The sequence below is a fragment of the Mesocricetus auratus genome, unplaced genomic scaffold (assembly GCF_017639785.1).
Source record: "Mesocricetus auratus isolate SY011 unplaced genomic scaffold, BCM_Maur_2.0 Super-Scaffold_100019, whole genome shotgun sequence".
In the NCBI taxonomy this organism is placed as follows: Eukaryota; Metazoa; Chordata; class Mammalia; order Rodentia; family Cricetidae; genus Mesocricetus; species Mesocricetus auratus.
The window spans coordinates 11,019,003-11,045,292 of record NW_024429200.1 but is presented as its reverse complement, the minus strand read 5'-3'; the positions used below and the strand labels follow the sequence as shown (position 1 = coordinate 11,045,292).

General features: G+C 45.7%; 1 protein-coding gene across 3 annotated transcripts; it reads left to right on the top strand.

The window, feature by feature from the left end:
* Window positions 1-281: 281 nt before the first annotated feature.
* Window positions 282-26,290, top strand: Cpa2 (carboxypeptidase A2). Of its 3 annotated transcripts, XR_005869731.1 has the most exons (12): window positions 282-427; window positions 3,993-4,074; window positions 4,698-4,832; window positions 5,281-5,376; window positions 6,748-6,849; window positions 8,643-8,741; window positions 10,053-10,163; window positions 11,275-11,365; window positions 13,262-13,461; window positions 16,029-16,113; window positions 19,830-20,013; window positions 22,147-22,285. XR_005869731.1 is itself a non-coding variant. In XM_040728646.1 (11 exons), the coding sequence occupies exons 1-11, from the start codon at window positions 363-365 to the stop codon at window positions 26,253-26,255; spliced, it is 1,083 nt and encodes a 360-aa protein (XP_040584580.1). In that variant the 5' UTR covers window positions 282-362; the 3' UTR covers window positions 26,256-26,290. The 3 variants fall into 3 exon arrangements, 2 of the variants coding, with proteins under 2 accessions (XP_040584580.1, XP_005086526.2); XM_040728646.1 differs by lacking the exons at window positions 19,830-20,013; window positions 22,147-22,285 and adding an exon at window positions 26,239-26,290; XM_005086469.4 differs by lacking the exon at window positions 19,830-20,013 and having other exon boundaries at window positions 289-427; window positions 22,147-22,386.

Here is a 26,290-nt window from a genome sequence, read left to right as displayed (position 1 = left end):
TTCTTCCTTTTTGTCAGAGACCCAGAAAGGACTTTAACCTCTGGGTCTATTAATCTGGTTTCCATCACCAAGCAGGGTTAGTGGCACTTTATGTTCTAAATCATAAATGTCTGATTTGTCCTTGGTATGCTTTAGCAATTTTGTTTTCTTTCTATTGATATTTATTATCTCACTCTAAAAAGGGAAAATATACAGACTGGCAAGACCATACCCTGGTATCTGTGACCTTGAGAATGTCACCTGCAGGTGAGAATTTTACCATATGGGAATCCCTTGAATTCTCAGAGGGCCAAGAGATAACCCTCAACTCCCTATAAAGTTCAGGAGGGCTCTGAACTCTGGACTCTGGGAAAGCCTTGAGCATGAGGTTGATCCTGTTATTGGGTGCCCTGTTTGGGCATGTCTACTGTCAAGAAACATTTGTGGGGTAAGTGACACTTTCTAGTGTTTATTTGAATTTTACTTACCTGGTTCATGATGCTTGTAACTTGGTCCTGCATTCAGTGTTATCAGAGTTCTCTTAGACTGTGAGTGTGTGTTTGTGTGTGTGTTGTGTGTGTACTTGTGTAAGTGTGTGTGCATGTGTGTATATATATGTGTGTGCATGTGTGTGTGTTTGTGTGTGGTGTGTGTATATGTGCTTGTGTGTGGTGTGTGTATATGTGTGTGTGTGTGTGTGTGAAAAGTGGGAAAAACAGGAGTTGGCAAAAGAAGATGTGATTGACCATGGAAGGAGGAAATGAGTGGAAACTGTCTAAAGCCAAAACAGAGAACTTTTATTTGGGAATAAAGAATAAAGCTGTAATTTGGGACAGCTACAGTCTGTGGTGGCCTCTTCTGTGTACAGAGGACAGAGGAAAAGCTGGGGATTTTGTTATGACAGAGAAATGTGTCTTGAATGGTAGTGCCTTGGCACTGCTGATGCCTGTGGGAGCTGGCAGGCTCTGTCTGACTGGAGAGAGAGGGCAGTTACTGTGTGGAGTTAGGCTTAAGGTTATAGCTGGGAGTTCCTTCATTTGCTAAGTGACAATGGCCTTAACGGTAGGACAGTCTATTTTGTTTTGGTTTGGGGGAAAGGATTCTGTGAGATACATCCGGGAGTGGGAATTCGAGACCTGTTCCTCTTTCTTTCCCATGGCCTTCGAGGACATTTTAGTGGGATGTGACAGGAATGACTCCATTTTGTAAAATGAATTCACAAGACTGACTTTACCCATGTCCCTCCGTGGTCAGAATGCAGGGCTGGTAGGCAGCAGGGGAGAGCTGTACTTGCCTCAGGCGTCACAGTAGGTGCCCCGGGCCCACCCACTTCTGACTCTCTGGGCTCTACCCTTGCTGTCAGTCCTTGTCCTCCAGACTTCCGTGGGGACTAGGAAACCCAGGGCTAGAGCTGCCAGCTAATGTCTCGCCTGGCTTTAGGACTCATCTTGGCTCAGAAATGCTTTGATTCTGCTGTTTGTTTTTGAGACAGGCTGTCGGTCTAACCCTGGCAGCCCCGGAGCTCATATATAGCTGAGGCTGACCCTCTGCCCCCCCCACGCCCTGCCCCCTTCCCTCAGCTTGTAACTTTCCTTCTGCATTTCCCTCCTAAGTGCCAGGCTTGAGTCCCCCACATCAGCCCTGGTTCCACAGTTCTGTATGGGGCTTGGGGAACATTTTTGGAGAGTATTCTAAGGGAATTAATGGGCCAGTCTAATAAATTTGCTTCATGAAAATAGCTAGTCAATTCAATTTGGAAATTACAGAGTTAAATGTACTTTAGGGTTTTTAGACCGCTGTGTATGCATTAGAAATCTGAGAGGGTTTTTTTCCTTTTTTTTTTTTGTCACACCCCTCCCCTTTTGACTAAACAACACACCAGGAAATACCAGTCTAATGTGTTACTTTTCCCAGCACCTTATTTTAAAGGAGGGCTCCCGGGAGTCCATGCATTAACTAAAAGTGATGAGACCCAAATGGAGGAATTTTCAGGCCACTTCTGGCAGACGGGTGCTTGTAGGCAGAAGGGTCTGAATGACCTTGCACTAGAGTGCACCGGAAACTGTGTGGTTCCGGCATGTGAGGGTCTGGCTTCGGTCCTCAGCCCTTCTACCGGGCCTCGCTGCCTCGTTTCTTTCCATCAGCACCGATGAACCGGAAGTCCGGCCTGCTAGGAAAACAGAGAAAGAAAAGGCTCCGTTACTAAGCAAAAGGCTCTTCTATCCAAACGCTTTTCTAACAATATGCTTGCCAGTTTGGGGATTTCTCTTTTCTGCCATGATGTGATTTTCACGAGAGAGAGAGAGAGAGAGAGAGAGAGAGAGAGAGAGAGAGAGAGAGAGAGAGAGAGAGAGAGAGAGAGAGAGAGAGAGAGAGAGAGAGAGAGAGAGAGAGAGAGAGAGAGAGAGAGAGAGAGAGAGAGAGAGAGAGAGAGAGAGAGAGAGAGAGAGAGAGAGAGAGAGAGAGAGAGAGAGAGAGAGAGAGAGAGAGAGAGAGAGAGAGAGAGAGAGAGAGAGAGAGAGAGAGAGAGAGAGAGAGAGAGAGAGAGAGAGAGAGAGAGAGAGAGAGAGAGAGAGAGAGAGAGAGAGAGAGAGAGAGAGAGAGAGAGAGAGAGAGAGAGAGAGAGAGAGAGAGAGAGAGAGAGAGAGAGAGAGAGAGAGAGAGAGAGAGAGAGAGAGAGAGAGAGAGAGAGAGAGAGAGAGAGAGAGAGAGAGAGAGAGAGAGAGAGAGAGAGAGAGAGAGAGAGAGAGAGAGAGAGAGAGAGAGAGAGAGAGAGAGAGAGAGAGAGAGAGAGAGAGAGAGAGAGAGAGAGAGAGAGAGAGAGAGAGAGAGAGAGAGAGAGAGAGAGAGAGAGAGAGAGAGAGAGAGAGAGAGAGAGAGAGAGAGAGAGAGAGAGAGAGAGAGAGAGAGAGAGAGAGAGAGAGAGAGAGAGAGAGAGAGAGAGAGAGAGAGAGAGAGAGAGAGAGAGAGAGAGAGAGAGAGAGAGAGAGAGAGAGAGAGAGAGAGAGAGAGAGAGAGAGAGAGAGAGAGAGAGAGAGAGAGAGAGAGAGAGAGAGAGAGAGAGAGAGAGAGAGAGAGAGGGAGAGAGAGAGAGAGAGAGAGAGAGGGAGAGAGGGAGAGAGAGAGAGAGAGAGAGAGAGGGAGAGAGAGAGAGAGAGAGAGAGAGAGAGAGAGAGAGAGGGGAGAGAGAGAGAGAGAGAGAGGGAGAGGGAGAGAGAGAGAGAGAGAGAGAGGGAGAGAGAGAGAGAGAGAGGAGAGAGAGAGAGAGAGAGAGAGAGAGAGAGAGAGAGAGAGAGAGAGAGAGAGAGAGAGAGAGAGAGAGAGAGAGAGAGAGAGAGAGAGAGAGAGAGAGAGAGAGAGAGAGAGAGAGAGAGAGAGAGGAGAGAGAGGAGAGCAGTGATTTGTTTGGATCTCAGTTTTTGCTAACTGTGACCCGAGTTTGTTTACATCTTGAGACCTGGAGATGGTACCATGTTATAGTTTCAGTCACAAACTAAAACAAAGAGCAATTTAAAAAAAGAAAGAAAGAAAGAAAAAGAAAAGAAGAAGAAAAAAAAACCCTAGAAAATTTCACTTATCCCCAGATGTGGATCTCATTCCACTCCAAGAACCAAGTTAATTATCCTCCTTTCCCTCTTTCTTCCTTTCTTTTCCTCCTTGCAAAGCAGGAACAGACAAGTTTTAAAAGCCAGTGCTTTATGAGTAGCAGGTGCTGTTTGACAAATACTCATTAGCTCAAGGAAAGGAAACTTTAATGGCAAGCTTCCTGCAAGCAGCAGGTAGACTTCTTAATTATTATTTAGATAACATTTCCTTGGAGGAAATAAAGCCGTTTGATCACCTCCTCGTTCTGGGGATGTGGGTCAGTGTACAATTTATTAGCTCCTGGCTTGTGAAAGAGATTATTGACTGTCGCATTCATCTCCATGCAGAGGCTGAGGGGAGCATAGAGCCGCAGGAAACGGTGAACGAGCTTTGCATTTAAGGTCGTGTCTGTGATTAATATTTCTTAGAGACCAAGTTCTTGAGATCATCCCAAGTAATGAAGAGCAAATTAAAACTCTGGTGCAGTTGGAGGCTGAAGAGCATCTTCAGGTATTTGTCCTAGCATCAACGTTTGCTCCTTTCAGGAAGTAAAGTCAGCATGACTGACATCTATTTTGGACTATATTTTGACTCCTTTGAGGTAATATGGGATGTTGATTCTTGGAGCTTGGGTTCCCAAAACCTGGACTTTAGTTCCAACTACATGGCACTGAGCAGATAGTCTTCTCTCCCTGTGGCTCATTCTCACAGTCAGAAAATATTGAAAGAATGAAAACAGGATGGAAGTTGTGAAAGCTACTTTGAAACTCTGCTGAACACCTTTAATTCATTATTTCCCTTCTTAAATAATTTATGGCATTAATATCCCATGATGAAATGAATTGGACTACTTGAGTGCCAGATTGAGTCTTATTTTTTAAGACCTTCCGTAATTTAAGATCATCTGTTCCTCTGCCAGTTTTAATATCTAGCCATGAGATGTGTGTGCTAAAAACAAAACGTATTTGCTGATGCCTGGATACAGAGAAATTCTTGTTGCTCTATAATAGCGATTCCAGAGTGATTCTGATTTTGTAAACTCAAAATAAACTAGGTAACGTTGCATTATTGAAATCCATCAGGGTACAACTCTCTATTTCTCCCAGAATGACTCAGCCCTTTAATCCTTTCAGCTTGATTTTTGGAAATCACCCACCATCCCCAGGCAGGCAGTCCATGTCCGAGTTCCTTTTGTCAACATCCAGGCGGTCAAAGTTTTCCTAGAGTCCCAGGGGATTGTTTATTCCATCATGCTTGAAGACGTTCAAGTAAGTATGCCCGAGAGCAGCCTTCCAGAGGCCTCCTGGTCCTCTCCCACGCTGCCAGGGAAGGGACCTGTAAGCATCACATGGGTCTCCCTGCAGTGTGAACTCCTCCTCCTCCTATCCCTTTTCGCATTTCATGCAAATGGAAGAAAAGCAATCTGTGATTCAATTAGTTTTTAATTAGAGGTTAACTCAGAAAGGCAGGTTGAGCCAGCCACAAGGCGGCCTAAAGGTCCTCTAAGTACTATCACCCTCTGTGTGCAGCTGCTGTCTGGCCCCCAGCCCGTGCACACCCGATCCCTTTTCAGAGCACTGCCGTAGTAAGAGAAGTGTCTGACCCAGAGCCCGTGGACAAGATACACACACAATGAGGAAAGCTTGGTGCGGGGGACCGAAGTCAGCACACACCATTATATTGCCGGCAACTAACGGCAGAATTGGTTTCTCTCAGGTTCTGTTGGATCAAGAGCGTGAAGAAATGCTTTTCAACCAGAGAAGAGAGCGCAGTGGTAGCTTCAACTTTGGGGCCTACCATACCCTGGACGAGGTAGGCATTTCAGGAGGAGGACCAGAGAAGCAAGTCCCTCTTTTCCCTGAGGACAAGGCTGCTTCCACGTGCTGATCTGACAACCTCGATATTATGTTCCTTTTATTTCCTAGCGTCTTAAAGTTTCCCTCAGATTTCATGGGCAGTGCCTGCTTAATGCAGGAACTGAAGTCCCCAGCAGCTACACAGTTATTTTGGAGGTGCCAGAAAGTTTAAGTGAGTCCACAAATAGCTCTTTCCCATTCTTCCCACAGCGCTCTTTGCTGATTTTGAAGCTGCACAGGCTTCACAGAGTCACTCAAGAGTGACAATGAACTATTATGGTCTTGGATGTGTCAGGGGCCGCTTGGAGTCTGCTGTCTCCCACCTTCCCAAGGGTATGAGTGTACATCCGGAGGCTCCCAAACTGCACACTGATCCAAGGTCACGCCAGTCTCTGCCTTTCTGGGACTTTCTCCGTCTGGGCCATGGGCTGCTTGCTGTGTAGGTACAGGGACAGCACTGCACTTACTAATGTGACACAGAGCCTTTCCGGAAGCTGGGACAGGTCTATTTATCCGCTCTGTCTGACTGAATAGGAGGGTAAGGGGGACACTAAGTCTCCAAAGGAAGAGGTTTAAAATTGATTGCCATAATTTATTTAGTGGTAAGACCTATTTAAAGCGATTTGGGGGCAAAATATGACTCGAATGGGTTTGTTCCTTTGCTTCACTGCCAGAAATATCAGTGCAATTGAACATGGAACAATGTCACCTGTGTAATAAATACATGCAATATATGTGCCTTATTACCTTCCTAAAATCATCCCCCTCAATAAAAAAAAATAGTCCTAGTTTGGCTAGAAGAAAGAATACAAAAGCGTGCTCTCCCTAACTTGCCAACAGCAAATGCTGGCGACAGCTGGATACTGTTTTCAGGTCCCCGACTCTGTAATGGCCGCAGCCTGGATGTGTGGAGAACGTACGGAATCTCAATGAGCCTTCAAAATTGGGGTCGGGGTAGCCAGTGGCTGGAGGATGTCTCCATTGTCCCCGGGGCCTGCACTAGCGCAGCTGTATTTTGTAGAACAAGCCACCCACATAATCCTTTGGTGCCTCCGCGGTTTGCCGGTGAGGGCCAAAGGTTTCCCTGCTGGACAGGGTCTAGAGGTAAGGAAAAAAAAAGCTACAGGCAAACCAGACAAGTGCCATTTTACTTTGCACAGAACTGGAAAGAACCGGCTGTGCTGCGGCAAGATGGCTTCTCTCTTCACAGTGACTCATCATCCAGCAGCCGCAGGAACGCGGAGAGGCCGGCAGCGGAGGGGCGGGAAGACCCTATTAGCTGCATTCGCTAAATTACATATGCCTGTTTATCATTTGAACCTTTCAGATTTACCAAGAAATGGATAACCTCGTGGCTGAGCACCCTGGTCTAGTGAGCAAAGTGAATATAGGTTCATCTTTTGAAAATCGGCCCCTGAATGTGCTCAAGGTATAAAGGGGGCAGAGACTTTTGTTTCCCGTCTCTGGACGCTTCTAGAATCCCGCTCCTCCCGGCTCGGCTTGCAAAGCAGGTTTTCTTTTCTCCCTTTCTCTCTTTTTTTTTCTTCCTAACCGGTCTTTGCTGGTTTTGAGCATCCCCACCACCGCCTGCCCCCCTTTCTTTTCTTTCTGTCTCTCTCTCTTTTTTTTTCTCTTTTCCTGCACGCTGACGCAGGTCTGCAGGAGAGAATTAATGCTCGTGTCCTGATAGATGCGCTCGCGGGGAGCCGGGCCGAATGCGCCAATTGGAGCCGAGCAGGAGAGGCGGCGGGCGCGGGGGAGGGGAAGGCGAGCACTGGGAAATTAATCGAAGTGGGAGTTCTTTGCGGGTTTTTCTTTTCCTATCTCTTTTCTTTTAAAGCCAGCTCTTAAAAAAAAAAAAAAAACCTAGCAACTGCCTGCACATTAAAAAAAATAGTTTCTCAGTATGCTGAGGATGACAGACAACTAAATGCAAAGGTATTGCCCTGGAATGAAGGCTTTTTTTTTTTTAAGGTGACAGTTGAAAAACGGCTAAGGTTCGCTGCTACTGTCACCGCTAACAGTCTTCAGGCTGATAGTTTCAAGCATTTGCACTTTGTTCAGAAAAACAGTGAAAATTGTTTCCCCAGACTTCCTAGAAAGAGTGTGTTAAGGGGGGGTGTGAGGGAGAGGTAATGTCACAACGCCCTACTAAATTTGGAAACGTCGTGGCTAGGAACCAGCTGACTAAGTGGGACAGATGGACTTCCAGAGCGGTTTCCCCGAGCTGGCCTGGGAGGGATTGCTAGCCTCCTGCAGGACGGCTGGCCTGGGCTTTCTTCAGCTCCTTACCGGCTGGCCTACCGCTGAGTCAGGGAACTCCAAATTCTTCCCTGCCTTGGATTTTCCTGGCCTTCGATTTTCCAAACAATTTGGTGGTTGAGACACTTTTTGTTTGTTTGTTTTAAGTTTCATGCATATTACATCTTAGCACTTTGAAGGAAAAGGCTCAACACATTTTTCACTAAAACTTTCTCAAACCCGTGAAATGTAAAATTTTTAGCAAAAATTTGCATTTCTCATTTACCTTAATCTGTTGTGCTTAGGATGCTGCACAGAGATAGAACCTGATGGTGCAAAAATAATCTTTTCCTCCCTATTTACTGATCCAATTGGCAAGGCTACTGTTCCAAATAACCCAGTCACTTAGATCATAAAACTGAAACTCTGTGGTGCACCGTGGGGACTTGCTGTCCTGTTCTCATTAAGGGCTGGGAAAGCTCTGATGAGATTCTTAGAACTAAAATAATATAATCCATGCATAAACATTGGAAAACAGAGGAACCAACCAACCAGCAAGGAGGCAAGCTCTGGCAGCTCCAATTTCACAATTTCATTTTTGTCCGTTTTGTTTATTTGGTTCCTGTGTTCGCTCCCTTGTGAACTGGTCTTTTAAATAAGAATGACATGCTATCCAAAACCTGCTTCTTCCCTGGCTAACAACACGTGAGCGTATTTCCATTACATTACCTGTGATGTGTTTTTTTTTCCACAAACATCAAGGGAGGAAAAATTTGCTTTGCTTGTTAATCTCCCTTTAAGCGTTCGTTAAAAGAAAGACACCAAACAAACTGACAGAAGAAACAAGCCAGTGTCACCTGTCCGTCTCCTCCTGTTCTCTCAATCTGGGCAAGAGCAGGAAGGGGACAGAGAGGCCCCGGGGAGAGGCGCCCGCCCGCAGACTGGGGAGAAGCTGTTTCCATTGCTATGCTTGTTTTGCAGTTCAGCACCGGAGGAGACAAGCCAGCCATCTGGCTAGATGCGGGCATCCACGCTCGAGAGTGGGTTACACAAGCTACCGCACTGTGGACAGCAAATAAGGTCATTTTGCTTAAAATTCTTCTCGTATTTTGTCCTTCGGGAGTTAGGCTCACTGAGTAAACACACACTGTGCCGGTGGGCCTGATCACAAGCACTCTCAAGCAAATCCTTCCCTTACAACCCTGGCAGGAAACAGAATCTGCTAAGTTTTCTTTTCTTTGGTTTACCCATCTAGGATTGCCGTGTGCTATTGTCCCTGCCCCCCCCCCCGTTAAAAACACAGCAAGCTGGAAGAATTGAAAAGGGTGGCCGGCAAGGCCTCTGGGTGTCGACTTTCAGCATAGGACCAGGAGAGAAGCTTATTATTTTGAGGGAGGTGACTCTCCTATTAAATCTTGAAAGGGCTTCAGAGAGCGAATGGAAATAGGTGCGAGAAGAGCTTGCTTTGACCTACACATCTAAAGTGAAACGAGCTGAGGGTGTCTGGGTCACTCTGAATGTTGTCCAGATCTGATTTTGAGGTGGGGAGGTAGCAGTCTCTTTTTCCCACATGGTCCTTGGCGCAAGAGTCAGGACACGATACTGGGTGTGACCTAGGCTGCTATTTCTTAAGTAATTCCAAAATGACACACTATAAATCAGAATGTTAATTCATGAGCAAAGGAAATCAATCCACATCAGATCACTGAAGCGTGTGCAACCACGTGCATGCCAACTGATACATTTTTCCCTTCAATTAAAATGCGGTTACCTTTAGGGTATTATGAAATGGATATTTAACAGTTGAATAGTAATGCCTTAGGATGACTGAGCACAGGAAATGAATAAATTTTAATCCAGCAGAAACTTCAACTCTCTTGCAATTGATGGCAGTCAAAATGTAATTCCCCAAATGGAGTTTAACCACTTCTCCATACCTTCAGCAACACCCTGGCCTATTTAAGGAATCTGATGTTGGTCCTGAGTTCTTTTGGAAAGTCATCCCATGGGAGGATTAAGGAATATTAAGTTTTTATAATTTGGCTCATAGATCCAAATAAACCACACATACCATTGCAAAAAGCGTCACTGCAAATAACAGGGAGAGAGTGTTGCTACTTCTAATAGATAAATGATAGCTGACTTTTTTTAATATAAGAAAATTATTGTCACTGGAAAGAGAAATTATGGACACTAGTGTATTAAGCTGCAGGAGACTGTTCTGCAAGGGATTTGGAAGTTTCCCATTGATTAACAATGGTTCCTAATTCATGTTTGGAAAAAACAGAGCAAAACAAAAACCAAACCACAAAAACACTGAGCCATAGTATTTTGCATCGCGTTTTCTGGCAAAAGGGGATTTGCAAGACTCAAAACTCTGTCTCTACCCAGCTTGCTTCTGATTATGGAACTGATCCATCCATCACTTCCCTTCTGAAAAACCTGGATATCTTCCTGCTGCCTGTCACAAACCCTGATGGTTATGTGTTCTCCCATACCTCTGTAAGCCACTTAATTTTATTTTGTTTGTTGTTGTTTTGTGTTTTTTTTTGTTTTGTTTTGTTGTTCATTCATAGGACTTAAGAAGGCATGTAGGAACCTGGAAAAACCAAACAAAAGTAATCTTTCTGGTCTTGCTTTACTCTAAGCAAGGTGCTGACTCTCTCAGTAGTGGCCTTGAATGAGGCACAGGGAGGTGTTTGTAGTCACTTATTCCGACACTCGATGTCTTTACGTGTCTACTCAGCCAGAGCTTATTTCAGCTGTGATGCTGGACTATTAGAGAGCTGTGTGTCACAGTGAGTCACCTAGGAGACTTGCCCCAATTATCTCCGAGATGTGTGCGTGCGTGTGCGCGCGCGTGTCTGTGTGTGCGGGGTACGTGTGACTGACAGAAAAGTGGAGGCAGATATTACCTGCTGACAATTGGATTGCAACAGGATTTAAGTAGGTGGTACAATGCAGTCAAGCATTTTTTACTCACAATTTGTCAAAGAAATCCTCTGTAACATCACTAAAAGGAGTTAGGTAGGCTCCCTCCCCATAATGTACCATGACAAAAATACCACTGTGGCATTGTGACCTCACGTATATTCAGAACGAATCAGAGTTTCAATTTATTCTTCCAGAGAGCAGATAACGATGACAATGACGGCAGCATTTTCAAAGAGACATGCATTCTCTGCTCAAAGCCCGGCATACAGCATGAATATAGGATCCACAGGCAAGCCAGAGAAATGCTGCCTCTGATCTTTCAGAGGTTCTTAAAAAACATTAAAACATTAAACACCCTTGGCAGTCCTATAGTAAGGTTACCGATTTATCCCCATATTTTCCCAAACCATTCTCTCAGAAATTCCATCTCTTTCCCTTTGTGTTGCGGTAGTGGCTAGCATTTAACAGTCACGTTTTATGGAACATGGTTTGGCAGGCATTATTTGAGAGAGGAAATACATAAAGTGAACCCGGTGTGGGGGCCGTTTGACAGCTGTGGGCAAAAGAGATACTGTGTAGTTCTGAATGTGGGGAGCAAGAGAAAAGAACGCCGCTGATCAGAGGGGATGACCGTCTTTTCTTTCCTCCCCCGTATTCGTATTCGGCTGGATTTTTAAAGAACCGCATGTGGCGAAAGACCCGGTCTAAACTGTCTGGAAGCATCTGTGTTGGTGTGGATCCTAATCGGAACTGGGATGCAAATTTCGGAGGTGAGCACGCGGTGTGGTCCTCAGGGACTGTCAGACTGCAGTCTGGGCGACTGACTGGTTTGCAGGGGCTCTGCAGTGCCGTCAGCCTGTTTAGTCCACTTATGATTCAAGTCATTTAAAACCCTTTGAAACACTTCACTGAATTCTCTCCCTTCACGGGAGAGAGTGCAGCCCTGTCACAGATCCAGGCGGCATTTCATATGGTTTGCCTCGCGTCTGGGTTTCCCAGCAGGCACAGTTCTGCCTCGGAGCTGAAGAAGCCAGGCTTTGCACAATGGCGGGAGCACAGGAAGCGCCGAACCAACCGCTAGAGGGGGTTAGGATCTATTAGGAAGACAAGCATTACATCATCTGGTAGATGCTTCGAGAAGGAAAACTTGCAAAAAAAAAAAAAAGTACAAACGGAGTTAAGAAATGGATTTTTGAAATAGAGTCAAAGATAAAACATCAGCTTGCTCATCTGGTTGTGTTGACTGCAGCTTTTCTGTTTGCAAGCTAGCTGGGTGTTCTTCATGCTCTCAGGCATCAGTTAACCCTCTGTTTGACAAATCACAGAGTTGAAATTTGTTGTTGCTTTTCCTGCTAGCTTCCAACAACAGCACATTAGTTATTTTTCTTATTGATGTGACTGAATACTTGACAAACTGCCTCTCAAGGGAAGAAGGGCTTGTTTAGGCTATGCGATTGGAGGACCATTCTGTCATGGCGGTGGTTGTAGGGGCATGAAGAATGTGGGTGCATTGTGTCCCTGGTCAATAAGCAGAGAGAGATGAGTGCTGGCGACCAGCTGGCTCCCCCTCCTTTTCCTTTTGTATTCATCCAAGTACCCCAGCCTGTGGGAAGGTGCCACTCACATTCAGGATTTAGAGTGGGTTTTCTCTCCTCAGTTGAATGTCTCTGGAAAGACCTCAGGATCTCCCAGAGGTCTGTTTCCTAGGTGTTCCAAATCCAGTTAAGTTGACAATGCAGATTAAGCGCTGCAAACACTGGATGGATGCTGTGTCTTTTTCCTAATGCCTGGCACAGAGTCTGCAACACAGAGAGCAATCATTAAATATTTGTAAACCAAATGAATTATCGAGAGTCACAGAACTGGCACAGGACCCACTAGGGAAATGCGATGGGATATGCATGAGTGAAACTTCGTTCATTGCTTTAGCAATTTATTATTCTTATTATTTTGTGCATGGGAAAAATGCAATCAAAGCACCAGAGCCCGAATGCTGAGCTGTATCCAGTAATTCGATGCCACTTCCCCTCGAAACGTTACTCTTAAATCGTTTTAACATAAGGTAGCAGAAGTTATATTTTCATGGGTTTTGCCCAGTTCAGTCGGAGAACTTGGAAATCTCAGCCCCCACCTGCTCCCCAAGGGAGTCTCAAGCATTCTCGGCCCTGCCAGGCCTGCAGTGACCCCCATTTCAGTTCTCTTGAGCAACTCTAGTTGCTGAGAGAACCAAGGCCAAAGGTGGCCCTGGCAAATGCTGTGATTTCTTTAGGGCAGATAGAACGCCGGAGGTTCCTCACATTTGCGGCTTTGTGACGTGGAAGTGTAGGCGCACAGAAACCTCTGCTCCTGGGCTCTACAGTTTTGGAAGAGGTCCCAGAAAATGAACTTACAGAACTCCCACGCAGTGCAGGGGCTCTTCAGGGGAGACAGCCTCATCTGGTAGCTCTTTCTGCTGTAAAGGAACCATATTTTGAAAGAAGAGATGTGTCCAGGATACATTTGGTTAGGCTTCCTGCCGTATCCTCAGAGGAGGAGACTTGCCCTAACACAAGGGTGGGCTTTCTTTGGTTTCCACAGGAGAAACTTATTCATGTACCTGGTAACCTCCACCCCGCAGTGTCTTCTTAGCTACTGCTCTAACCAGGCGTCTTCTTCATCCCCCCCAGGACCTGGCGCCAGTAGTAACCCTTGCTCCGACTCATACCGTGGACCCAAGGCCAACTCTGAAGTTGAAGTGCAAGCCATAGTGGACTTCATCAAGAGTCACGGCAAAATCAAAGCTTTCATTACCCTGCACAGCTACTCCCAGCTTCTCATGTTCCCCTACGGCTATAAATGCACCAAGTCAGACAGCTTTGCTGAGCTGGTGAGTTCCTTCACTGTGATTTTGATTTCAACAACTACATCTGTTGGGCTGGACAGGTTAAGCTCCATTCATAAAGTTAGGTACCCAGGCAGAGGCATGCTAGTGACCGGTTATGAAGGCAATGAGACATATGCCCATCGTAAACTGAGTTTCTTTGGTGAAAAGAATCCATAAAATTTCTGTTGCCTTAACATAGATGATCCAAGAATCTGATTTTCTTTTTTCTTTTTGAGGCAGGTTCTTACTTCAGGTAGCCTAGCCCAGGCTGGCTCTAAAATTACCAAGTTCGGATTCCCCTGCCTGCCTCAGCCTCTTGAGTGCTTAGGTTACAGGTATGCACCACTGTGACTGGCTTGAGGAGCCTGCCACCGTTAATTTCCAGGGTGTGCTTCCTGATCAGCTCGCTGGATGTGGACTTGGTGTTCTTGGACTGCGAGATAGGTGCTGTGTGCTAGGCAAAACAGCTCCCTGTCACTCACCTGGGGCCTTTGGCTCTGTGCCCCAACGCGACAGTGTACTGGTGTGCTTAAAACGCTCTCTTCCCTAACTCGGTTCCTTCTGTCATCTTTCTCACTTGAGAAATAGACAGATCGGCTGCAGCCTTGGGTCAGATGGTAGCTTCTCAGGAAGCTGTTCACAATTGAGCAACAGTTATTCCCAGATGTAGAGAATGTGCAAATATTTCCAATTTGGCTTCTAGGCTTGATTTTGAAACCCATCTGTTAGGGATAAGCCTGGAATTGAAACCTTTTGGACAGTTTACCTTCAAATAGATTTTTGTCAGCAGCCACAGGCTGCCATAGAATAGATAACACCAGTTCAAATGTGTCTTCCTTGGATCAGTTGGACTTTAGACTTGCTAGGACAGTTTTCAGGGTTGAAGGGGACCTTCTTACCAAAGTGACATCTTGGGGAAAATGTCAGAGTTGGAAGGAACCTAAATGTACTGTCTGCTCCATTTAAAAAATATATAATTTATTTTTAATTAAAAATTAGTACATAAAGTATAAGGTTTCATTATGACATTGAAAAAATAGTTTCCATTGATCCCTGTCCCCACACTCTTCCCCATCCCTCCCCTCCCCTCCCCCCCCCCTTCCACCACTGTCCCTCATGCCTTTCAAACAGCTCTTTCCCTCTTGAGGTCTCTTCTCTACTTTCAAGGCGTACATCTCCACCTAGATAGCCTTCAGTCGTCTAGATCCTGTACTCCAGCGTGTGGAGATAGCTACGTAACTTGCAGCCTAGGGCTGCTCTCTCTGCCTTCAAGGGAGCCCGTATCATCCGGGAGTGGGCTGAAGGTCAGCGCTTTCTCTCTCTGCTTGGGGGGAGACAATCCCCCCAAGCCCCGCTTTATCATCTGGTTATACTGATGGAAGTTCGTCCTTCTGGGGAGATGAATCTATGAATTACTCAGCATCTTCCCTTACTGCATCCCTCCTCCAAACCATCATGATTCTTTTAAGGACTTAACAATATGGGGCCAAACTCCCTTCCCAGCTGCTGTCTCCTGAACGCTAGCTTTGGTTGTCTGTGTTCTGAAAAGGTAGCCCCAAGTGAACGTAAAGCCCAGAGTGGGCTGTAACTGCGATCCCAACCCCACCCTGGCCTGCCGTGCGGTTTCAGGGGTGCAGCTGAGGGTCACCTTAGTTAGCTCTTGGCAGTTGCACCTGCTGTTGATTCACTCTGGGCTCATTGACAACTGGAACCCCCAGGCTCTCTGAGGCTTCGGCTGAGCCAGGTTTCTCCCGTCTGGTATTTGTACAGTTGTTTCTCTGGACCCAAGTTCAAAACCTTACATTTATCCTTAGCAAGGACAGTAAAGCCTCAATCAGTCAAAACTGGAAACCTTGAGTAATGGAAAATATCTTGCTGAGCTCTGCTTCTTGGCAAAAGAGACAATCATAGGGAAATAAGCCAGTGTAGGGATCAACTTGGAGGGAAAAAAAACCCCCAAAAAACCAACTTCTCAGGTACGCCCTGAAGTTAGTACATGTGTGTTCTCTTTAGGCCCCTTAAGCCCACTCAATTTTTTTTTTTTTTGAGTCAGGGTTTCTCTGTGTTGGTGTGGCTGCCCTGGGACTCACCCTGGACCACGCTGGCTTCCATATTACAGAGACCTGCCTGTCTCTGCCTCCCAAGTGCTGGATTAAAGGCGTGCGCCACCACCACTGGGCCAGCTCACTTTTCTAGAAAATTTAAAACTACATTTGTTTATTTTGCGTGTGTGTGTGGAAGTCAGGGAACAACTTGCCGGAGTTGGTTCTCTTGCTCTACCATGAGAGTCACAGGGGTTGAGTTCAGGTTCTCAGGCCTGGCCACAAACACCTGTAACCACTTGGTGATTTTATTTCTCTGGTTAATGAAAGAATCGCTGCGCCATGCTGCGTGTTTGAAGGCAGGGGAACAGCGCGGGTGTTTACTTTCTAGTGAAACGGTTGAGAGCAAAGGGACAGTGTGCTCCTGTGTCAGTCAGCGGAGGAGTCTCCTTAACCAGGCCTCCCCAGGTCTCCACTCTCCCACTGGTTTCTCAAGAGACAAGTTTTACCCACTCCTTTTACTTCTAGGATGAGCTGGCCCAAAAGGCTGCCCAGTCTTTGAAGAAACTGCATGGTACCAGCTACGAAGTGGGGCCGATCTGTTCCGTCATCTGTAAGTGTCTAACTCGATCCACGTTTGTACAAATGGCCTCATGCCCTCATGTGAAAGGGGTTAGTCCTTCACACACAGAACCCAGCTCTGACGGTTTTCCCTGAGTAGTTCTGGGCTCCCCATCAAATATTTATTGTGTGATAACAGAGGACTTCCTGGATGTGTGAGTTTTGTGCTGTCTCCTAAGCTTGGCCAGGACCTTACATCTCAATGCTGTTATGCACAATCTTTGGACGTGGCTCCTTTAAGAGAACATGATTAGGGACTGGGGAGTTCAGTGGTAGAGCAAGTGCTTAGTTAGTACATGCAGGGTTCTGGTTTCAAAAACCCTGGGTTCAGTTTCCTGTATCAAAAACTCAAACACAAGCCAAATAGCGACAACAGAGAACCCCTGGATGGTTCGATGGAAAGATGCTGTGGCAGGCCGCTGTCTGTACACAGAACGGGGAGAAAAGGAAGACGATGCAGGGATACATCTAGAAGTTTTCTCAGACTTTGTGAAGTTCTTCTGCCTTCCAGTGGGTACTAGGGAAGGTCTCAGTGCACCCTGAATTCTGAACCATTTAAATGCACCTTTCTTATAAAGTTAGAAACTTGAAGCTACAGAGAGAGAGTGTCCATTTCCACAGTGCTCCTGTGCCCAAAGGTCCTTTGGAAACTAGAAGAGCACGTGTCTCAAGCACACATCCATTCATTCAGCATCTGTCATGTGCTGAGCATGGTGCCAAGTACTGGAGATGCAGGAAACCTACCAAGAACTCAATTGCTTTGGCATTTATTGTGTGTGTGTGTCCGTGTATATGTGTATATGTGGTGTGTGTGTGTGTGTGTGTGTGTACACAGAGGTCAGAAGACAACTTGTGAGAGTCAGTTCTTTCTTTCCACCTTCTGTGTTCCTGGGATCAAGCTCAGATCATCTGACTTGCAACAAGTGCTAAACCATCTTGCCTGCTCAGAGGCCATATTTAAGAGAGATGAACAGGACTTCAAAGGAACATTAGTATACATGTGCCATAGTAGGTCATGCGTGGTTCAAGATGTCATAAAACTGGGGTGGGCAATTCAATGCTCTGGAGAAACATCACATAGGAAGAAAGTGGGGTTTTAAAGACTGGCCATTGCATAGCTCAAGAAGAGACAAAGGAGTAAGCGGCCATTCCGACTAGTCAGATCCCAGGGTACTGAAGTAGGAAACTGCACCAAGGGCTCTGAGAACCAGAGCGAGTGTGTGAGGAAGAAACTGGAGGGTTGTGGACTTGGTGTGCTATATGAAGACTCTGAGTTTAATTCGAAGGATTCCGGAAGCCATTTGGAGTTCTCAGTGAAGCATCAGAGTGGAGGCTCACGGCCATGGACCGAAAGGAGATGCGTTCCCCAGCAGGAGTGGGAGGAGTCAGGGCTGGAGCACTTGGTGTGGGCAGTGTCTGGGACATAAAGCCATTGGCCTCCTGTTCTTTATTGGCAGTGGAGAGTCTCTTGCTGAAGGTTGTGCCACTCACGGAGAGGGACATTCTGGATCATGAAAGATGATCATTGAAAAGACAAGGGTAGGGTTGTAGAATAGAAACATTGAGCTCGAAGTACTGGTAGGATTTGCAGCCTTCCGATGATATGGCCTGAGATTTTGCAGACGGGAAGGAGGGAGGGAGGGAGGGAGAGAGGGAGGGAGGGAGGGAGACACCGCAGGTGGGAGCTTGAGTAGGGAGAGGTGTCTGGAGAAGGCCTTAACAGCGAAGCAAGGAGGTGTTTGGAGTGGGAAGAGCCTTGAGAGGAGAAAGGCAGTGGGAGCTCAGCAGAGGGGCCTAGGGTTTCGGAAACCAGGGGAAAGAGCAATTATTAAAAAACGAGACAGTGGATAAAATGATAAAGGCCATGTAAAGGTCAACGCACAGGAAAGAACATTTTCCACTGAATTTTGTCACTAGTTCATTAGTGGCCTTAGCAAGAACAGGTTCAGGAGAGTGGGGGAGGCTGGTCTTCATTTTTAAGACGCATGCGCACACACGTAAATCTATGCGCGCGTACTGACTGGCGCAAGGCGGATGCCAAGGAGCTGGGAGAGCAGGAACAGGGAGTCAGCTGGAGCACAGGGACCTGTTCTCTGCATGTTGACACAGCCGCAGCCATGGGGGAGGTGAGGGAGCGTTTGTGGGAATACCCACTTGTTAGTTGCAGTTTTCTTTTCCGTTTGTTTGCTTTTCTGTTTTGGAGACTATGTGGAGCCAGCTGGCCTCAGACTCACAGAGATTCACCTGCTTTTGCCTCCCGAGTGCTGGGACAAAAGGTGTGAGCCACCACCGCCCGGCCCCTTGAGGCTTGCTTGCTCTCTCTCCTTCTTTCCTTTTTTTTTGAGACAGGGTCTCCTTCTCTCTCTCTTTTTTGTTTTTTTGACACAGGGTTTCTCTGTGACTTTGGAGGCTGTCCTGGAACTAGCTCTTGTAGACCAGGCTGGTCTCGAACTCACAGAGATATGTCCTGCCTCTGCCTCCCGAGTGCTGGGATTAAAGGTGAGCACCACCATCGCCCTACTTGTGGCTTTCTTAATGGGAGTTTTAGAAAGCATAAGTCCAGAATGCTTCATGGAAATTCAAAAAGCACGTCCGAGATATATAATCAGTCATGGAAGTTTCTCTTCTTAGACTTGGGCTTTTGGCTTTGCTTTTCCTTCCTTCCTTTCTCTTTTTCTTCTTTGTTATCTACACTACACTAAAGAAGCTTATAGGAAAAAAATCATTGTTTAGCGTATGTTCAATTTTACTAATGATTTTTGTTGTTGTCGATGAAAAGACATACTTACTTGTCATCAATGCCTGTGTATATCTTTTTAAGGTGAACGTCTCTTCCTGTAGAATGTTTTGTATTTACATGCTAGTTATTTGCTATTTCATTTTATTGATAAGTCTCAGTTATTGTGTCCTTGGATTTGTCCAATTTTATGTAAGATGATGTTACTATTTATATTTTATAAGCTCCCTTTAGGAATATATTCTCATTGCGAGATTAGCCACCTAGTGGGAACAAATGGCTTGGGAGTCTTAATTATCTGTGCTTTAGGCTGTTCTCTAAGACTGATTTGCAAACAGTTGCTGAGACTTTCAAAACCAAGTTCCATGTGGACTTGATTTTACCTTTGTTTTTTTTTTTTGTTGTTGTTCTTTTGGTTTTGTTTTAGACAGGGTTTCATGTATTCGAGATTAGCCTTGAACTTACTACGTAGCCAAGGATGACCTTGAACATCCAATCCTCCTGCCCTAGAGTTTTGAGTGCTGGGATTGCAGTATGGGATGTTATGGGTTCACTTGGTGCTGACCCAGGACTTCATATATAATAGGAACATACTCTATTGATTGGGCCATATCTCCAGCACTCAGGGAACCAACTATCCAGAGCTCCCGCGTATTGGCAGTGGACACAGAGAAGTGGACCTAACCTAGGACCCTGATGACAACAAGTTTGAGAAAGGCATGTCTTTGTTTGGCAGCCTTGGGGTGGAGGCTGGAGTATAGATGTCAGCAGAACACCATTCTGGATCCCTGAAGCCCCCGTACATGCCTCATCCATTTCATTATAGTGGATTTAAGTTTTTCTTTTACCTTGCCTTGTAGACCTTGGAAGGCTGAGGTTTAGCATATTTTTCTTGCTGAGGACATAGGTATCAATGATAGTTCCAGTAAGCAAATGTCAGTCACATTCAGGTTTGCTGTATGATCCCTTAGAACCTGGTCCTTCATTTATGCAACTCCTGACTGCAAGCCTGCCAGTGCTGACTTGGGATCCTGCCTCACCCAACCTGGAGAAGCACTGTCTCTAGGAACTAAGCCCCTGCCTGGTGACTCAGGTTGGCATGCAGCTCTGGGCTGAGCACCTGCCCTGCAAGCGACAGCCAGCTGCACATCTTTGGTAGGTGAGACATTTCCTGGACAACTTCTTTGAAGAGCTTCACATATTCACAAGAGTTAGAAGAGAATTAGGGAAAGAATACAACCCCGGAAGACAGAAACCTGGATCTGAATTGTAGTTCTGTCACTTTGGAACCAAGTTACCTTGGGCCAGTTACTTACCCTCCCTTGTTTTTGTCCATCTGTAAAATGGCCTGTTGGGAGACTCAAAAGATAGTACGCGGGATAAAACTGTTCGCTAACTCTTCATGTTGGCTGGAGGCATGCTCTCCTCCATGCGTCTCTGATCTTTGATGTAATCTAACTTGACCAGGTCCTACTCATTTACTGATGATGACTGCTATCATAATAACTGACACTCAGTTGATTGTATTCTTCCCAGTACTGGGGATTGAACACGTGATTTAGTGCATGTCAGGCAGGCGCTGGTTACTGAATGCTTGTTCTACATAGATGGTCTGATCTCAGTTTCTTTTTCTGTATAATAGGGACAATTCTAGTGCCTCCTCAGACTGAGATAGGCACAAAAGGAGCCACTGGAAGGTGTGTCTAGTGAGTGCAAAGAAGTCCTGTAATTGTACACTCTGCCTTTTCACGTCTAGTTCCCGCTGCAACTCATTCCCACTTGACACACGCATCTTCTGGAACCTAGACATACATTGGCTTGCTTTAGATCACCAGCTAGTGATTTGCAGGATCAAGATTCTGTCTGAAGCCCAGACTGTCTATCCTCTCTAACCCTCTTAGTGAGATTGGCTGTGCCAAAGGTACAAGATGGTCATTCTGGAACTCACGAGGATCCACTGAAGTCAGTCAGTAACCACTTAGTGTTTTTTTGCTTGCTAGGTGCTGTGGTGGCTGCTGTGGGTAAGGAAAGTCACTAGTCATAGAAACTCTTGGGCTTTACAGGTTGAGCATCCCAAATCTGAAGACTTCAAACCCAAAGTGCTTCCAGCGCTAAAACTTTTCCCCTGCCAGGAGAAGGCCACGAGTGGAAAATTCCATATCTGATCTTACATGAGAGGTTTGAGTCAAAGCTCAGGTACACTAACAGTGGTGATAGTTATCTCTGGGCTATGAATACATAAGCTACATACAAACCACAAATGAATTTTACCTTTAGATTAGGGTTCACCCCCAAGAGATATTATTATGCCTATACAGATATTCAAAAATCTCAAAAATCTGTGATTTAAAAACTTCTGCTCCCAACACTTGGTGACTTGTAATTCACAACACTCACCTTGAGTCATCCCTGCAATAGCCTCCCTGGTCTTTGTCCTTAGGTACCTGGTGGCTTCCTCTAACTCTATCCCAACCTGTCGTCCCTGGGAGGGGCTTCAGGGCCAGTCCATTGCTTAGCTTTTCCAAGTCATGAATGCCTGAGGACTTTGTAGTCTAATGCCATCTTTCTTCATCATGTATTACATCATCATGTGCCGCATCAATGGCCAGACTTAGTCCAGATGTGCATGACTGTACTGGCTTACCCATGATCCCCAGTGTTGGGCACGTGATTTGACATCACGGAGGAGCTTGCTCCACCCTTGTGCTGAGAGTCCCCTGAGGCCAGGGACCAAGTCACTCACTTGATCTGTAATCCGTTCTACTCCACTAGAGAAAACAATGTGTGTGCCTTCTGAGAAGGAAATGCCGTGGCCTCCCTAAGCTGAGGAAGATGCCAGTTAGGGTATCAAACAAAGCTCCAAGTGGGTTAATACAGCCAGAAGCTCCTCGATGACACCAAAGAGAGGCTAAGCATACTGTCCATTTGAACACTTTTAGTTTAGCTTTTTTGTTTTGCTTTGTTTTTTTGGTTTTTCAAGATAGGGTTTCTCTGTATTGTTTTGGAAACTGTCCTGGAACCCACTCAGTAGACCAGGCTGACCTCAAACTCACAGAGATCCACCTGCCTCTGCCTCCCAAGTGCTGGGATTAAAGGCGTGCGCCACCAATGTCCGTCGAACACGTTTAGTTTTAAAGTACTTTTGTGCTTTGTTCTGTCATAGGCATGAACCCCTCATAGACTATGTCTGTTCCTCTAGCCCGTGCTTAGAGGGCCCGGATTATCTTTGATCATGCTGGGGGTTAACAGGAACAGTGTAATCAGATTTCATTTCCATTTGCCCCTCAGACCAAGCCAGTGGTGGAAGTATCGACTGGGCCTATGATTTTGGCATCAAATACTCGTTTGCCTTTGAACTGAGAGATACAGGTGTCTATGGTTTCCTCCTGCCAGCCAAGCAGATCTTGCCCACAGCAGAAGAGACCTGGCTTGGCTTGAAGACCATCATGGAACATGTACGAGACCACCCCTATTAGGGATCTGCAGAACAGACAAACACCATTAAAATCTCTGTAGTGCAAAGCAAAACTGGCTTCTGGTTATTCCTTTTTCTGGCCTTCTGTGGGGCTGGGATTTGAACCCAGGGACTTGCCCTTGCTGGGTGAGCACTTCTCCCACTGAGCTTCATTCTCAGCTCCTGTTTCTTCAGTTTCTGTTGTCCCAAGGCCACAAGTCCCTGTGTTGTACCTGTGTCTTTTTCTTTAACCTGTTCTAAGTGAACTATTCCCAAGAGCCTTTTTTTTTAATGTAGTAAGTTTCACACGATATAAATTTGTTGTTTGTATTCTTTTCAGACAGCATCTTAGGTAGTTGAGGTTAGGCCTGAACTCTTGAACCTCCTGTTTATAACTCTAAAGTGCTGGGATCACAGGCACATGCTACCACACCCAACTCTCCATGATTTTGGAGGGGAAGTGGCTAACAAAGATATTTTAATATTTGGGTTAAGCCCGGGGATTAAGAGAAAGAGACATGGGGCTGGAGGTATGGCTTAGCAGTTAAGAGCACTGGCTGCTCTCGCAGAGGACCCCGTTTGATTACCACTCATGTGGTGGCTCACAACCATCTGAACCTCTGGCTCCAGGGAATCTGATGTTTCTCTTTTAACCTCCACAGGTACCAGACAGGTATCAGTGTAAGCAAAACACTTACATACATGAAACAAATCCTTAAAAAGATAGAGAGAAAGAATGAGAGTAGCTCAGAAGAAAGTGAGATCCACCCAAGAGTTTGCATTTAGGCTTTCCGAAGAGAAATCCCTGAAAGTAAGAGAGACTAAAGTGTAGCATGGGCTCCTTGAGGGAGAACTGTCCTTTGGTCATTCTTTGAGACAGAGTCTCTCTAGGTAGCCCCTGGCTGTCCTGCAACTCTCTATGTAGACCAGACTGGCCTCAAACTCACAGAGAGCCATGTGCCTCTGACTCCCGAGTGCTGAGATTAAAGGTGTGCACTATTGTGTTTGGCCCCTTGATTATTTGTAAGGGTACAACTCACTAGTATTAAGTGTGCAACCCAATAGTGTTACACACATTCACTATGCTGTGCCACCATCACCAGTATCCATCTCCAGAGCTTTTCATATCATCGCAAGTTGAGATGCTTGCTCACTCGTTAATTGGCAAATCAACATTGCCCACCCCCAGCCTCTTATAACCTTTATTGTACTCCCTGTCTATGAATTTTGCTAGGGCAGGTACCCGAAATCCCATAGCATTCATCATTGTATGTGGGGCTGATTTCACATAGTGAAATGTTTCCAAGGCTCCTTCATATCCTCTCTCTCTCTCTCTCTCTCTCTCTCTCTCTCTCTCTCTCTCTCTCTCTCTCTCTCTCTCTCTTTCTCTCTCTCTCTTCCTTTCTTTTCTTGAACTAGGGTCCCACTACATACTACAGGTGATCCTCCTGTCTCAGTGTGTCAAATGCTATGATTCCAGGTTTCAGACATGGACTGTCATGACCAGCTAGCCCCTTTATACTAAACCTTCCTAGTGCTGTGACCCTTTAATACAATTCCTTATGTTGTGGTGACCCTCACCATAAAATTATTTCATTGCTACTTCATAAGTGTAGTTTTGCTACTGTTAAGAATTGTAATGTAGGGGACTAGAGAGATGACTCAGTGGTTAAGAGCACTTTATGCTCTTCCAGGGGGCCCCCCAAAGGGGGGGTCAATTCCTAGTACCCACATGGCAGCTTACAACTGTCTGTACCTCCAAGATCTGACACCCTCACACAGACCTACATGCAGGCAAAGCACCAATGTACATAAAATAAGAATAAATAAATCATTAAAAAGTAAAAAGAATTATAATAAATGTAAATATCTGTTATGCAGGATATCTGATATGACATCCTCAGACTGAGAACCTCTGTTTCATTTTTCTTTTGCCATTTAAAAAAATTGGGCTATACATTCCCCTGCTCCCCTTCCCTCTCCCTCTTCCCTTCCCACCCTCTCCCTGCCCTCATGCTCTTAATTTACTCAGGAGATCTTGTCCATTTCCCCTTCCTAGGCAGATCTATGTATGTCTCTCTTAGGGTCATCTAGGTTCCCTGGGGTTGTGGACTGTAGGCTGGTGTCCTTTGCTCTATGTCTAATATCTACTTATGAGTGAGTACGTACCATATTTGTCTTTCTGGGTCTGGGTTACCTCACTCAGGATGGCTTTTTCTAGTTCCATCCATTTGCCTACAAATTTCAAGATGCCATTGTTTTTTACTGCTGAGCAGTACTCCATTGTGTAAATGCACCACATTTTCCTTATCTATTGGTTGAGGGGCGTCTAGGTTGATTCCAGGAGAATCGCTGTTTTAAACAGTGCAGCATTTCAGAGTTAGCAATGGATTTGAGTTCCTTCATTCACGCAATACTAACCAACAAAACGGTGCCAGGCATCTGGATCCTGTGTGCCCTTTGGTCTTGTTGCCTCATGTCCCAATGGGTTTGTCTCTCATCTTGCACACAAATTCTTAGACTGCGCATCCATTAGTGATTTAGATTTGTTTGTTTGTTTATTTAGAGATGGCGTTCCATGGGAGACGTGGAAAGTGGGTTTCAGCATCTAGAGCTCTGGGTCTAGAGCCAAGTAATTCTTTCTGTCATGCTTCCAGCTGATTCCAGTCTTTGTTTCTCTTACTATTAACTTCAGGGATGAAGTCTGTCTTGGTGTGAGCTAGAGTTCCACCTTTGTGGTGGATAGGGCAGGTGTAGGTTCAGGTTAAGTGTTGGGAGGACACCGAGATCTGAGACAGGAATTGATGATAGGGACCTCACTTCTGCCATATCCAATGGCAACCACCCTTAGGACTCAGTGCCTTTTTAAAAAATTAGGTTGGTTCTTAGGCCCTGCCAGAACCAACATTAACAGAGAGACAAGTTGTCCTACCCGCATTTATCAAGATATGATTAATGATGATATGTCCTTGACAAGATTCTTGCTTCCTCTTAGTAATTTTCCATCTATTGATCCCCTTAACCTACTGTCTTCACTGCATTTGGCCTCAAGGGAAAAACTAGCCCCTCCTACTACTATAGTCATGATCTCCAACAAACAAAGTCTTCCTTACTGTTTTAACAGGTGATAGAATAAATTTCAACACTACCAGCCATGACCCTTGGTTCTATGTACTTACCTTCAGCAGGGGTGGAAAGGACAAGTCCATGGGGACAGTGGGGGGGTAGCTGGTTTTTTTGGGACAAAGCCATATTTTTTACTACTGACTCTAGACTCACAGGGTAGCAAAACTCCAGGAAGACTTATTTAGTTTGATCAGAGCTGGGCTTGAGTATGGGCATAGTGGTACATACCTTTAATCCTAGTGCTTGGGAGTCAGAAGCAGGAGGATCTCTGTGAGTCTGAGGCCAGCCTGGTCTGCAGAGCCAGTTCTAGAACAGCTAGTACTGTTGGGGACTGCTAGAACCTTGAACAAAATGGAGTCTGTCAACCGTTTCTTGGCCTTCCGCCTACGTGACTGTGAGCACACATGCCCTTGAGACAAAGGAAAAGGCTAACCATTAAAGTTAAATTTACACAGGGCAGCCCACCCGCCTAGCCAGAGGGAAGTACCCTTACAGAGCAATTGTCTTTGTTAACAAAAGGTTAAGGTGTTCTGTTGTATACTTCCTACCCCTCCCTAATTCCTGCACCTGACTTATGCTGACAAGCATTTGTGGAATGCAACTAATGACTGATGGAAAATTACAGCTTTGTCTTTACCGTATTTGGTGTATATTTGAATTGAGACTTGATTGACATGCTTGTACCACCCCCTGAGGTCCTTCCTCTATAAGTTCCAGCGCGCCCCAAAAAATAAAGGCTCTTAATCAGCGAACGTTGTCTTGAGCCTGTTTCCATTAACCTCTTGAAGTTCAATTTCCAGATCGGATCTGCTCGTGAAGGCCCACTAAATTAGTAGCGACCCTCATCACCTC

Bases quoted from the DNA above. Each gene is read 5' to 3' on its own strand.
- Cpa2 (XM_005086469.4), top strand. From the start codon at position 363: ATGAGGTTGATCCTGTTATTGGGTGCCCTGTTTGGGCATGTCTACTGT. The intron at 5,377-6,747 runs GTAGGCATTTCA...TGAACCTTTCAG, and splicing joins CCTACCATACCCTGGACGAG to ATTTACCAAGAAATGGATAA. The intron at 8,742-10,052 runs GTCATTTTGCTT...GTCTCTACCCAG, and splicing joins CACTGTGGACAGCAAATAAG to CTTGCTTCTGATTATGGAAC.